This window comes from Suricata suricatta, chromosome 10, assembly GCF_006229205.1.
Source record: "Suricata suricatta isolate VVHF042 chromosome 10, meerkat_22Aug2017_6uvM2_HiC, whole genome shotgun sequence".
NCBI classification, from domain to species: domain Eukaryota; kingdom Metazoa; phylum Chordata; class Mammalia; order Carnivora; family Herpestidae; genus Suricata; species Suricata suricatta.
In genome coordinates this window covers 24,458,938-24,473,619 of record NC_043709.1, presented here as the reverse complement: position 1 = coordinate 24,473,619, position 14,682 = coordinate 24,458,938, and the positions used below count along the sequence as shown (strand labels likewise).

Here is a 14,682-nt window from a genome sequence, read left to right as displayed (position 1 = left end):
TGTGATTATTCTTAAATGTTCCTTCCATAAAATTTGAACATTTGGCCTCTTCTCTGTTTGATCTGTTCCTCTGAGTGATCTCGTTTACTTTCTTGCCCTCGTTGGCTACTTACCCGCATTCTGTCTTCTCTCCGTTCTGGATGCTGGTTAAACATTTTCACCTGCCCTGTGCCCCAGGAAGCTCAGACTCATTATGTGTAAAACAGAACTTTTTTCAACTCAGCAACCCCGAAACAAACGAAATATTCTTTCTATATTCTCACATTACCATTCAGTTATCTTAAGTTTCCTATCACTTGCACATTTTTTGGTCACTGAATGATATATCACATCAACTTCTTCTGTCTCTAAAATCTAACCCTTCTTCATTACCATTTTTTGCTACTCTGCTTTAGGCCTGCTTTAGGCCATCATTTAGCTGGACTGTTAAATATCCTACTAATGATACTTCTTGTCTAAATCATTTCCTGCTAGTACCGTCTGTGCACTGTAGCCAGTTTTTTTTTCGAAAATGCTGATATTTATTGTTTCATATCCTTGCATAAAAAATCTTTGGTGGCCCCGCCCTCACAGCTGGCAGGATAAAGTCTAAACTATTATGGCATATAACACAAAGTTCTTTAAAATCCCTCTCAGTGTTCACTACTATTCCCTTCTTCCTTTGGGTCATAGCCCAGACTATGCCACTGTGACCATGGCATGTGGTTACATGGCAGCTCCCTTTACACACTCTGTTCTCTTGCCTAGAGTGTTCTTCCCTCCTTTCTTAAATTCCTGCTCATCTGTTAGGGCATAGCTTCAGTGTTAACGCCTCTTGCCATTTTTTCCCACACTTCCCCAGACTTTACATTGATTTGTAATTATTCACTGTCTCTTCTAAGGTTTTGAAAACAGCAGTTATATTTATTTATCTTTGTTCCTATTACCCTTTTTTAGTACCCAGGATATAGTAATCACTCAGTGAATGTAAACTGCATTTACTACATACTCAGGAAATAGGCTATTAACGTTAAGGAAAATTGAATTTTGGGTTGGTTCAATAATATAACTTATTTCAATGAGACACTTTTTCTAAAACTGATTAAAATATCTTTCTGCCTTAGCATTGTGGAATGAAATGTTCTTAGTATTTAAGATCTTGGAACACCATATGGTTTTTATTAAAATATGTACTGTTATCATCTTGACATAGACAGTATCTAGTGTACTGAAGACAAGATAACTTCTGAGTGCTCTTTTAAAAATCCGCTGTTCAGGGCACCTGGGTGGCTCAGGTTAAGCATCTAACTTTGGCTCAGGTCACGATCTTGCGGTTTGTAGGTTTAAGCCCCACGTCAGGCTCTGGGCTAACAGCTCAGAGCCTGGAGCCTGCTTCAGATTCTGTGTCTCCCTCAGACTCTACACCCACCCCAACCCCCGACTCACACTCTGCCTCTCTCTCTCAAAACTAAATAAACATTAAAAAGTTTTTGTTTTTTTAAAATCTGCTTTTCAGGTCTCATTCCAAACCTACTGAATCTGAACCTTTAGTTTGGGGACCCAAAATTATATTTCTAACTAAAATCCCCAGGTGATTCTGATGTGCAAGTACATCTGGGAACTATTAAGGAGTCTGAGACATGCTGATAAAGGATAGAACCTAGATGATTTTTTCCCTCCCTTTTTCTAATAAAATTTTGATTAATTAGAAGTAAGTTATTTGAAGTTTTTCTGCTGTTTGGGTGTGGTTTAAGAAATCCTATATAATTTCATTAATCTCCTTCAGCAAAGCATCCTGTTAAAAGTGGCTGAAACCATCAAAAGTTGGATTTTTTCTCAGTACAATAAGAAAGATGATTTACTTCACAAATTGGTAAGTGTTTGCTCTATTTCTTTTAGTCAGTTTTCAGGTCTCCAGTTTATTAATGACAATGCAGTGAATGAGCATTTGTTTTGCTTCTGATTTGGGCAGTGATTGATTCTAAATTCTGGGAAGTTCTTTGAAAGGAGACTGCATGATTCATGAAGCGTTTAAATAAAGTTTGTTTGTATCACCTAAAAAAAAAAAAGGAAGAAATTCTTTAATAATTGTGGATCTTGAATTTAGACTTAATTTAGTATTATTTCATAGCTCTTCTAAGAGGTTGTTAACCATTCAGAAGAGAATATTCTAGTAGTTATTGAAACCTTATTTGTTAGACTACTAATTTCCTGCTGCCATCTTCCTCCTTTGACAAATATTCCTCTCATTAGGGAAGATAATGTATCAATTAGTGGGATCTTCTTTTTTTTCACTAGGAGCTTGACTATATCTTCTTTTTTTTTCCTTATTGACTATATCTTTATCCCATTGTCTGTCATTACAGAGTTTGGGCAAAATCAAAATGGTTCCCCCCTAATTTACTTATCATTAATCTATAATTCTCTGACAACTTCATATGTAAAATTTAGTCTCCCGAGACTAATAATCACAGAATTTCCCAAAGGCTTGAAATTATCACCATTGAGATTGTTTTGATTCCTGTGAAGCTTGCTTTTTTTTCTTCTCTCTGCTGGAACATATCTGGTGTTTGACCTGTGTCCCCCAAAAGGGAATGCTTCAACTTTGTACATCTTAAGCAATGTAAAATCCAGGTAGTATACCTAAAAATTGAAGTAACGAGGTTCTCATGGCTCTCAGAGAGTGATCAAGTTACAAGTAGGCAGATTTCAGGATCTTCTGCTGGCCTATGACCTTGAGATTATAATTATCATTCTTGTAAATTACCATTTTAAGGAGATGTTTACAAAGTGCTTTCACATTTTGATTTGCTACTTCAAACACTCTAAAGTTTAGTGCATTTTGCTAATTGAAAATGGTAAGATTTCCAAATGTCTGAGATTCAGACGGTTCATTTTGGTTTAAGAATACTTACTAAGTGAATTGTTCAAGAATGTTCAGCTAGAAAGTGAGAGAGTTAGAATTTGAATTCAGGTCTCTTGTTTCCAAGCCTAGGTTCTCCATTATAACATAGTACCCACTAGCTTGAGTATTACTATGCTTTGACTGACTAAAATTCCTTTTTTAGCAATCCAAATGGGCAAGTTCTCTGTTCAGGGTTTCATCTTTGTAGGTATGTTGAGAAGGTCAATGAAGTGTCTTGTCACCTACGTAGAATATCATCTCTCTCCAGGTGGAGCCACCCTCATTCTTCAGTGATACTAGGACTGTGGTAAGGTATACAGATCCATACACAGTTTTCTGTGGTTTGGTCGTAGTCTGCATAGTCCCCATCTTTTCACTCTTGGTTCTTTGTCACTGGCCACATGTTTTCACTGTAAAGTGCCAGCTTCTGTGTGCATCCCTTTTGTCCTACATTATAGAGAACTGTAGGAACTACTTACCAAAGAAATCATTTAACAGTAATGGAACAAGGAATTACCATGTTGGCTTCTGGTATGAGATGCTTGACTCTTTCCTTTATCAGACATATTTAAATTTTTATTAGCTATACAGATATTGTACCAGTCCCTTTTTCCTTTAATTAAAGTCCTGGTAGTTGCTCCATGATATCTGAACCTTTTGCCATTGTGCCTTTTTATTAAAATACTTCTTAAAGATTAAAAAAAAAGTTCTTTTATAACAACTGTAATGGTAGTGGTATTAGTACTTTCGAAGCACTTTTTAGCCTGTAAAGTGCTTTCACACATGTTATCTCATTTGATCCTTATCAGCTTTATGAAACAGAACAATGTATTAAAAAGTACGTAAGATTGTTGAAATATATTGACACATACATAGTCCCCTTCTCCATCTCTAGGGGTAAAAACAGAAATCTCTCTATTCTTTTTGAGCTGTGCTTCTCATACTCTTTCATTCCATACAAGCAGAAATCTTCCTGAGTTACCTTCTCTCATTGTTTTCCTGTTTAGATCCTTAAAAGCACCATTACCCATCAAATCAAGTCCAGTTCATCATGTTAGCATCGAAGCGTCTGTATAATTTGGCCACAGACTACCTTTCCAGCCTTATCCACCAATAATATTTTCATCAGCCAACCCAGTCTTCCTTTTCTTTTATTCCGTACTTATTCTGAATATCTGTGTTCGTGCTATCATATGGTGGTAGAATCCTTTCCATTTTTCCTGTTACTGCAGTCTGTTCAGTAAGCAGTCCTAGTTCTTCCTTAAGGCCTCTCCTCCAAACTGCAGCCTGTCGGATCTCTCATTTTCTTCAACACTGTAGTAACAATTATCCACGCTATGTTTTAAGTTTTTGTGTTGTATTATGGTGCTTTTCTTTATTGTGTTTTAATTATTTCATGTGTACTAACAACATTAACAGCTAACACTTAGATAGTACTTAATATGTACATGGTACTTAATATGTAAGTACTTACTATGTACCAGACACTATATATTGTATAAATATTGACTTAGTTAATTTTCATAGTAGGTACTATTGAAGTATGTACTATTCTTATCCTCATTTTGTAGACGAGGAAACTGGAACAGAGAAGTTAGTAACTTAAGATGTGGAACCAGGATATAAACCTAGGCAGTAACTAGGTCTTGGCACTCAAACTTGTTGAGGGTGAGCCAAAGTTCACATAGTGCACTTCCCCACAGCACAGAGCATCTGACTGTACAGATATCTACTAATATCTAGTCAATCAATTAGTAGCTTTTAAATTTCTTCACTTGTTTGGCACTTGGACGTTGGTCCAAATAGGGCTTATTGCAAGATGTTTCTTAATATAACAGGTGTCTGTTTTTCCACTAGTGTGATTGGCATATTGCAGCAGTTTCCCTATTTTCTGTAGTTCTCATTTTTATAATTATAGAGTAATATACAATTTTGTAATTTATCCTTAATAAAAACTTAATTCATCAATGTAATCTCATTTAACTTTATAGCTATAATGATCAGAATATAGTTCAAGTTCTTCCTTTGTAAAGACAGACTAGTCACTAGATAATACTGCTTTAATTATTTAGAGTGTCTTGGTCCCTTTCAAGTTTATCTGTATTTATAAGTGATTGTAGGTAGTTTGTCACATTCTTGAATCACATATTCCTAAAGCTATTAATACTGCCTTAAAGCACAATGGTTTTGGGGAAACATTATCCCAATTTTGTGAACAGGTCTGATGTCAAGGATGGGGTTAAAGAAAGCATGTACCTGATTAAGCAGTATTGTCTATATAAGGGGATATGAAGAGGGAAAATTCCCATTCTGTCTTAATAGCTTTACCCCTCTTTGTGAGCCTTAGCCTTCCTTTAATTAGGCTTTTTTAAACTTACTCATATGTAAGTACATTGCAGTCTCATAAAAGGTATTACTTAAAACTTTTGTAGCAAAAACTTGATTTTTAATACTTAATGTTTTAATATCTCTGTGTGTGTGGAATCCAAATCAAATATTGAGGCCAGTGTGTGGGGATTTCTGTCTAAGATTACTGAAAAGCTGTCATGCTCCTCTTTCTGCCCTCCTTGCTTCCACCCCTTCCCTGACTGTAGTATACAGTGAATTGTGCTATTCTCGATATGAAAGTGGAGTGGAGTATCAATTAATTGGTTCCTAATGTTAGAATCACGATTCTAAGAAGAGTGAAGAAACACATGAAAAGATGTTCAGCATCCCTAATCATCAGGGAAATGCAAATCAAAGCCACAAGATGTCACCTTACACCTCTCAGAGTGGCTGGTATCAAAAAGACAAGAAATAACAAATGTTGGCAAGGAGAAAAAAGAACTCTCATATACTGGTGGTGAAAATGTAAATTGGTGTAGCCACTGTGAAAAACAGTATGAAAGTTCCTCAAAAAATTAAAAATAGAAATACCATACAATCCAGTAGTTTCACTAATGGTTATTTACCCAAAGAAAACAAAAACACTAATTTGAAAAGATAAATGCACCCCTATGTTTATTGCTGATTTATTTATAATAGCCAATATATGGAAGCAATCTTAGTATCCATCAGTAGATGAATGGATAAAGAAGAAATGGTATTATATATATATATATAATGAATATTACTCAGCCATAAAAAAGGAATGAGATCTTGCCATGTGCAACAACATGGATGGACCTAAAGGGTATTATTATACTAAATGAAATAAGTCAGACAGAGAACAATAAATACCATATGATATCACTTATATGTGGAATCTAAAAACCAAAACAAACAGAACCAAAACAGACCCATAAACACAGAGAACAAACATGGTTGCCAGGGGGTTGAGGAATGGAGGGGTAGGCAAAGTGAGTGAAGGGGAGTAGGAGGTTTAGGCTTCCAGTATGAAATGAATAAGTCACAGGGATGAAAGGCACAGCAAGGAAGTTCAGTCAGTGCTAACTGTAACAGCACCGTATGGTGACAGATGGTAGGTACACTTGTGGTGAGCGGGACACAATGTATAGAGTGGTCAAATAACTGTGTTGTACACCTGAAACTAATGTAATGTCGTATGATAACTATAACAAAAAAAGAAAAAAGGAGAGAAAAGGGGAAAAAGAAGGGAGAAGAAGTAGTGGTTCAAATATGAAACAAAAATGATGCACAGGTACATGCAGGTTGTGTCAGTAGATGGTAAAATTAATAATAATAATAGTAATACCAGGCTAAAAGGAAGACAAGCATTCCAAGAAGACATTCTTGTTTTCTGTAACTGAAAATCAATAAAGAGGGGCCTGGCTGGCTTAATTGGTAGAGCATGTGACTCTTGATCATGGGGTCATGAGTTCAAGTCCCACATAGGGCACAGAGCCTACTTTAAAAAATAAAAGAAAATCAATAAATATATCCATATGAGACTAATATTAAAAATATTCTTCTCCCTCTCTAAAATGATACATAACCCACAATCAAGAGGACGTGCTTATAGTTGTATTTATGGATCACTGCATTCGTAGTAAATTCCCATTATGAGGAGCTAGGGCGGGGTAAGCTCTTGTGGGAATGATTAACTGGCTAAGAAGAGCAAAGCCATTGCCTTCCAACTCTATACCTAATTGGTTTTTCTTTAATTGCTAAAGGCCTTATCAATTAAAAGTTCTATTTCTTTTCTTAAAATAGGATTATTCTGTTCTTAAATGTAATACATAATAAAACTTCAAACTTTTCTCATACAGGAGACCATATATAGAGAAATATAATTGACTACCAAAGACTTAGGATTTGAAATCAGAGTTCTAGGAAGTTATTTAATCTCTTCGGGCTTCAGTTTTCTCCTCTATGGAATGGAGAGAAGGAAGAAAATGTACATCAGAGGGTGACTGTGAAAGTTAACCCATGTACTCTACCATTGCTGCTTCATCTCTCACCCTTTTTGTTTTATTTTTGTTTTTGTTTTTTAAGTTTATTTAAGTAATCTTTACATTCAACCTGGGGCTCAAACTCAACCCCAAGATTGAGAGTCACATGCTCCTCCGACAGAGCCCAGCCAGGCACCCCTCCTCTCTCTCCTTCTTACCATGGACATTGTGTCTAAAACTAAAAGCAATGACTTACCAAGAGGCTTTTGCTCTTCCCGTCCCCCTCTTCCAACCCTTTCATCTGGTCAGTTCTTTTTCATGCTTTCAGACTCAGCTCAGGCATCACCTTTTTCCTTTCTTGGACTTCATTACAAGTTTTGGTTCTTCTGTACCATTTTCATCCCCAGGTATATCTCATTGCACTTCTTTGCACATTATATTGTAACTGTTAACTTTTCAGTCCTCTTCATTCAGTCAACTTCATTCACCTTGTAAGAGTAGAGACTTCTATGTTTTGTTCATTTTTTGTACCCTTGGTCTCAAGCATGGTTCCTGGTATATATAATATTTCTTGATAGATGGATAGAAGGAAAAGAAGAAGGAATAAATGAACTGGTATATGTGAAAGCATTTTGTAAACTATAAAGTGCTATGCACATATTAGTGTGGTTTTACATTACATTCCTTAATGTTGTGTTTGTCCATTTTTAGAAGGCCTTGATCCTGCTGATGTAATTCTTACATTTTGGCTATACTGTTACAGTATCCAGGGACAACATCTTATGTTACAGGATTATACTTTCATGCCCTGTTTCAGCAGTTTACTTAATTAGGCTTAACTAGACTGGTTTATTAATTTGTAGTTATTCAAATTTCTTTATTAAAAATTTATATGTCACATCTGGTGGCTTAGTAATGTCCATCTCAATCTTTATTGTTTCACATTTACAGTGAAACTAAAATTAAACCCCATATATATCATACTAAAGGTAGATTGGACTGTTGTATCTTCTTCTTGGAGGCTATACTGAAAATATATATAGTACCCCTAAATTTTGTTAGTACATTAGGAGCTTAGCATCTAATACAAAATTATGTATGTATTAATGCCTCTCTTTGGGTTTTTTAATGGCAAGGATATTGGATTCCGACTCGACTCACTACATACCATCCTGCAACAGGAAGTCCTGTTACAAGAGGATGTGGAGCTGATTGAGCTGCTTGATCCCAGTATCCTGTCTGCAGGGCAATCTCAACAACAGGAAAATGGACACCTTCCAACGCTTTGCTCCCTGGCAACCCCTAATATTTGGTACTGTCCAGAAAACATCTATCCTTTGCTTACATATACAGATTAGCAGAGGAAATCCATTATCATGCTATTATAAATTATAAATATTCCATACATTTTAACATTATATATAAGGAAAATCCAGAGGTTTTTTTAAAAGTACCATTCTAAAATAAATACTTTTTTTTTTTTTTTGAAAGACAGAGAGAGACAGAGCAAACGGGAGGGTCAGAGAGAGAGACAGACAGACACAGAATCTGAAGCAGGCTCCAGGCTCTGAGCTAGCTGTCACCACAGAGCCCGATGCAGGGCACAAATCCATGAACCATGAGGTCATGACCTGAGCCAAAGTCGGATGCTTAACCGACTGAACCACCCAGGCACCCCATAAAATAAATACTATTTAAAGTGAAGCTGGAAAAACATTCAATTACTACATATTTTTAATTCAGTATAATTAGTTCTGTGTTTAATAACCCAACAAGCAGGCATAACATGTGTGCCAAGAGTCTCTCTTACCCATACACCTGTACACGTGTGCATGCAGTCCTAGCCAGCTCTTTATGTTTCTTTAAAATTAATAGGTTATATCATAAACACATTGTAGAGATATCAAAAATAGAATGGGACATGGAAATAAACAGTCAATTCTTGTTTTGTTGGCTGAGAAGCCATAGGGAATATAGACTGACAATTCAGTCCTAAAAACTTTCCTTGAAGTATCAGAGTCTAATGCAGAAGTCCCAGGCCACGAATATCAAAAAAGAATTATATATATATATATGTAAATATATATAACACACACACATATATATACGGTGTAGATATATATTATATATTATTTATGTGTATAATCACATATATGTATACACACACAGAACTGAACTTTAAAGTATGAGTTTAATAAGTGAACAAAATTATTGCTTGAACTATTCAAGTTATATAGGCGATTACATAACATTGGCCTCAGTGTTCTGAATTTATCTGTCTTACCATGTTGACAAATGTTTCATATTTTAAGGGGTAGCAGAGTATGTCTTCCAAATCTCTAGTCACTCAGCATCGTGATGGAGTAAAGAATCTTATCCTTTACAAATCTAAGAATGCAGGGAACTGCTAGAAGGAACCAGGGGTTTAAAGAATTTTACAGCTTTAACTTTTAAGTTTTCTTTAGCCACAACTGTGATTAAGCAACCCTGAGGTCTATAAGTTACTTTTAGACTTCACTATTAATGCATGAAAGTATAGGATAAGATTTTGCTTTATGATATTACCAATATCACCTGAAAGTAAAGGATTCCAAGGGAAATTAGTGCAGGTAAATATTTATTAGGGAGCATTCTTATATGTGACTTTCTTTATAATTTGATTATAACTGTCTTCAAGTATTATTGATGTTGTTTTTTTGGATATCCTAAGACACATATCCCTATATTCACTTCTTTCTTAATACATTTTTATCAAAGACTTCATTGCTTAAAAGATGTGTTTTAGTCTATAGATTTGTAATAGGCCTAAATTTTAAAAATTTCATACACACTTCTACTTCAGTTAAAGCAGTGAAAGAGTACAAAGTATGTGCATATTATTGGCTGCAGTATGTGTATTCCAGATTTATGATGATGGTTATTTAAAATTAGATGACTTTAGGGGCGCCTAGGTGGCTCAGTTGGTTAGGCGTCCGGCTTCGGCTCAGGTCATGATCGCACGTTCGTGTGTTCAAGCCCCGCGTCAGGCTCTGTGCTGAAGGCTCGGAGCCTGGAGCCTGCTTCAGATTGTGTCTCCCTCTCTCTCTGCCCCTCCCCGCTCATGCTCTGCCTCTCTCTGTCTCAAAAATAAATAAAACACTAAAAAAAAAAAAAAAAAGTTTTTTAAATTAGATGACTTTATTGAAACAATTACTCAAGTATATATTATTTCTAATTGGAAAAATGCTTATATTTTCTTGAGATATTTATTTCTCTGTAAAGTCTGACTTTGGGAAAACTCATAATATTTTAATATTAAGATGTGTTTTAGTATTAAAAATTAGTAAGAATTATTTTTACTTTTAAATTGGTAAAATTGGATTTTATTTATTTTTTAATATAATGTATTGTCAAATTGGCTTCCATACAACACCCAGTGCTCATACCAACAAGTGCCCTCCTCAGTGCCCATCACCCATTTTCCTCTCTCCCCACCTCCATCAACCCTCAGTTTGTTCTCTGTATTTAAGAGTCTCTTATCATTTGCCTCCCTCCCTCACTATAGCTTTTTTCCCTTTCCTCTCCCCCATGGTCTTCTGTTAAGTTTCTCAAGATCCACATATGAGTGAAAACATATGATATCTGTTCTTTTCTGACTGACTTATTTCACTTAGCATAATACCCTCCAGTTCTAACCACGTTGCTGCAAATGGCAAAATTTCATTCTTGTTGCCAAATAATATTCCATTGTATATGTAAACCACATCTTCTTTATCCATTCATCATTAAACTCTGTACTTCGTTTTTAGGTTAGAAGAGTCCATATCTTAAACAAATAAAAAGCCATTTCAGAAGACACCTATTTCTTACATTCTTTACCTAAATTAATTAGCTTAGATTTTAATACCTAAGCACCAGTAGTTAGTTGCTGTTTTTAAACTATTTCACATTACTTGTTTAAATGTTATTTTTTTAAGTCATACTTTACAAAGAAGCTACTAGCATTTAACCTATTTTAGCAAACCTAAATTACAGACTAAAGTAACACATCTTTCTCTAGTCTGATGGATATCGTGTTTCTTGGTTTCTCTGTTATAGGGATGTCTCAGTGCTGTTTGCCTTCGTTAGTTTGCTCATTATGCTTCCCACTTGGTGGATTGTATCTTCCTGGCTGATATGGGGAGTGATCCTATTTGTTTATCTGATTATAAGAGCTTTGAGATTATGGAGGACAGCTAAACTACAAGTAGCTCTAAAAAAATACAATGTCCATTTAGAAGATATGGCAACAAATAGCCGAGCTTTTACTAACCTTGTGAGAAAAGCTTTACGTCTCATTCAAGAAACTGAAGTCATTTCCAGAGGATTTACACTGTGAGTTCATATTTCATTTATTTTTTAAAAATTTCTTTTCTACTGCATAGTTAAATTAGAATATTTATTACCTATTTTCATTTCTGTGTTGCATTTACAGAAAAAAGTAAGTTTTCTCTTTAGCACTTTTTAAAGTCTGTTAACTGTGAAGGAGTAAATACATTATATGCTAGATTTAATATGTAGTATGATTCTGCTTATCTACTTTGAGAAACCAAAGAGCTTAGAGAATCATAATTATTTCTGTATTATCATGTGATTTTTTTTATGAGTTACTACAGGGAGAGCCTAACATTGACTCTGGCGTGCAAAATTACCCAACAAATGCTTGTTTCCTTTACTCTCTGCCACACACTCTAGCAGGTACTATGGCACTAATACTCTCAGAATCTCAAGCAAATATTCACATTCCCACAGGAAATTAAATATTCCCCAATCTAGTCTAGTCTTAATTAAATATTAAGGTATAGGATATATAGGATATTTATTCTCTATAAAAAGAATAGTTATATTTATTAAGCACCAATTATGTTCCAAATACTATGCTAGGTAATCTTGTCTACAACCGAGAACATACAATTAGTACACGGTAGAGCGAACGTTCAGGTCCATTCCATCTGCCTCTAGAGCTGGTTTCCAGTCCACTAGGCTGCCTGAACACTAACAAGTGACAGTTATACTGTAGTATGTTTAATCATTTATTTAACTCCTATAACCTTTGCAGTCTGTAGTGGGAGAAAGTAAGTATATGGTGAAGAATGATTATTACTCTTTATGACTTATATCTGGAAAATCACGAAAAGGGAGAGCAGAAGAACCTTGGGTAGTCGTCTCGTTCTTCACTCTGCTGTGCTCTAGAATAGCACTTAAACAGTCTCATGGAAAAGCTGTCTCTGGAAAATCATGCAACAGGGAAGTGAAAGAATCTCCAGTAGAAGAGGGTTTAAACAATCCCAAGACAGAAAAGAGATTTTATAACTTCTCTTTCTGCTTATTTCAAAATGTAATAGTTTTCTGTTAATATTTGTCCTTCTACTGTAGTTAAAATCTACTTGTTGATAGAGCATAACACATGTTGTTTGAACATTAGATTTTAAAAGTTGAAAACAATGCTAAGTAAGTAATAGCTCCTTATCATTCTTGATTTGTACAGTATTTTACTGAGAAGCCTTAGCTTAAGTGGCTGTGTCCAATTAATGCTTAGGCACATATAGAGGATTCTTTGCTTTTTGTCGTTTTCCAACTTACGTTATAGAATTATGTCTAGAATTGGCACGAAGAGGTAAAATGGGCCAGCTACACATGACTTACCTCCAGATTATGATTCCTATCCATTGACATGCAGTCAGGCAAAAGAAATGTTGAAAAAGATTGACTTGTCTCCATCTAACTAGATAATGGATTGAGAAAAATTATGAGTAACAATTAGTCTTGAATCATAATGTTTTTAGAAATATTTTTATCTTTAAAATTGATTTATTAGTAAAATGGAACACACAGTATAGTGCCATATATTGGAAACCTGTGCTGTTTTGTTCTGCCTCAATTTGTCCTCTCTAGCAAAGAATTTAAACATTCTTTGCCTCATTCCCTCATTTTAAAATAAGCCTATCTGTCATTGTCCTCTGGTTTTTTTGTTTTGTTTTGGTTTAGATTTTTAATGCCTGAGTACATTATAGTCTGGTTTAACATTTTAAAAGTTTTGAGTTAGACATCTTGTTTTTCAAATTTGTGGTTATAGTATAAGAAGTTTATAAATTTTAATATTTTCTTTTGCTGTTGGGAGAGGTTACTGGTTAGGTGAAAAAACTATTACCCAATAGCTATGTAATATGAAATCATTCTTCATTTCATTTATAAAAGCATGATATATTGTACATCATTGTTGCAAGTAGGTACTCCCCATTTATCTTTTGGAAAGTACTATGAAATGTGCTTCCTCTTGAACAGTTTGGAGAGTAGCTATGCTACTACCTAGTAACCCTTCCTTTGCCTTTCTACTTGCATTCCCCTGTTGGCCACTGGTCCTGTTATCTCTCTGCGTCCCCTACTTCATTTTGAGTAGGTAAGTGCCAGTGGCAGCAGGTGGGTAAGTCATTTTACCCTACTTTTATGAATGTACAGAATGTATTTCTATGTAGTGTTTCATTGTTCTGTACAGTGACCAAAAATATGAGTGATGAACATATGTAAATGCATATTAAGAATGTAAAAGTGTTTCTAACTAAAGTTTTCATACTTACTGTAGATACAGGTTTTAAAAACTACGTGTAAAGTAGTACCACTTTAGTATATTTTAGCAGGTACAGTGTCTCTATCAAAAGTTGCAATGTCTTACATAAGTACTGTACATTTCTACCATATTTTGACTAAAATATATTGTTTTCCCATATCAGAAAAAGCCTTTACTCTTTGAGATTTTAATTTTTCATTTGTCTTTTTTTAGAGGGGGGCTATATATAATATCAGGGAAATGGCTATTTATGAGACCTGAGTTGGGATATTTACAATCATTTTCTAATAAAAACCATGAAAAGGGAGGTTTTTTTTTTCTAAGTTGAATGGAATTGTGGATTTGGGAAACAAAACCTTTAGGACACCTGTACAGTTGTATCACATTTTACTTTTCAAGTTTGCTTGACAGGGTCAGTGCTGCTTGCCCACTTAATAAAGCCGGACAGCAGCCCAGCCAGCATCTCCTCGGTCTTCGGAAAGCTGTCTACAGAACCGTAAGAGCCAACTTTCAAGCAGCAAGGCTCGCTACCCTATATATGCTGAAAAAATATCCTTTTCTGTCTACATGTAAGAATAAATATGCTTCCAGAGTCCTGAATGTATAGATAGTATAGTTGCATCCTGTAGAAGTTGAGTGTAAACTGAGATTGCCTATTTTGTAGCTAATTTCCATCATCGCTTCTATTAAAACTGGAAATGTGGTCTAGGGGGAATAACACTAACAGACAGGAAGAAAGGTTTTCTGTTCCCGTGTGGCCCGGTTTCAACAAGGAAAAAACTTGAAAGCCCTACCTTTATTGGTCTAAAGAATAAAGTCAGAAGAACCTGGCTTTGCTAGGTCTGACATTTTTAAAAGTTACTGGACATGCAAATTGG

General features: G+C 35.1%; 1 protein-coding gene across 8 annotated transcripts in view; it reads left to right on the top strand.

Annotated features, from left to right (window-relative positions):
* Positions 1-14,682, top strand: part of VEZT (vezatin, adherens junctions transmembrane protein) — a 61,116-nt gene that overhangs the window by 26,110 nt on the left and 20,324 nt on the right. For 2 of the 8 annotated variants that reach the window (XM_029953789.1, XM_029953793.1), the window contains exons 3-6: positions 1,766-1,852; positions 8,355-8,530; positions 11,296-11,571; positions 14,216-14,353. In XM_029953789.1, coding sequence (XP_029809649.1) covers positions 1,766-1,852; positions 8,355-8,530; positions 11,296-11,571; positions 14,216-14,353 — 677 coding nt within the window. Of the gene's footprint in view, positions 1-1,765; positions 1,853-8,354; positions 8,531-11,295; positions 11,572-14,203; positions 14,354-14,682 lie in introns of all 8 variants that reach the window. The other 6 variants (XM_029953788.1, XM_029953792.1, XM_029953794.1 and 3 more) reach the window with 4 other exon arrangements.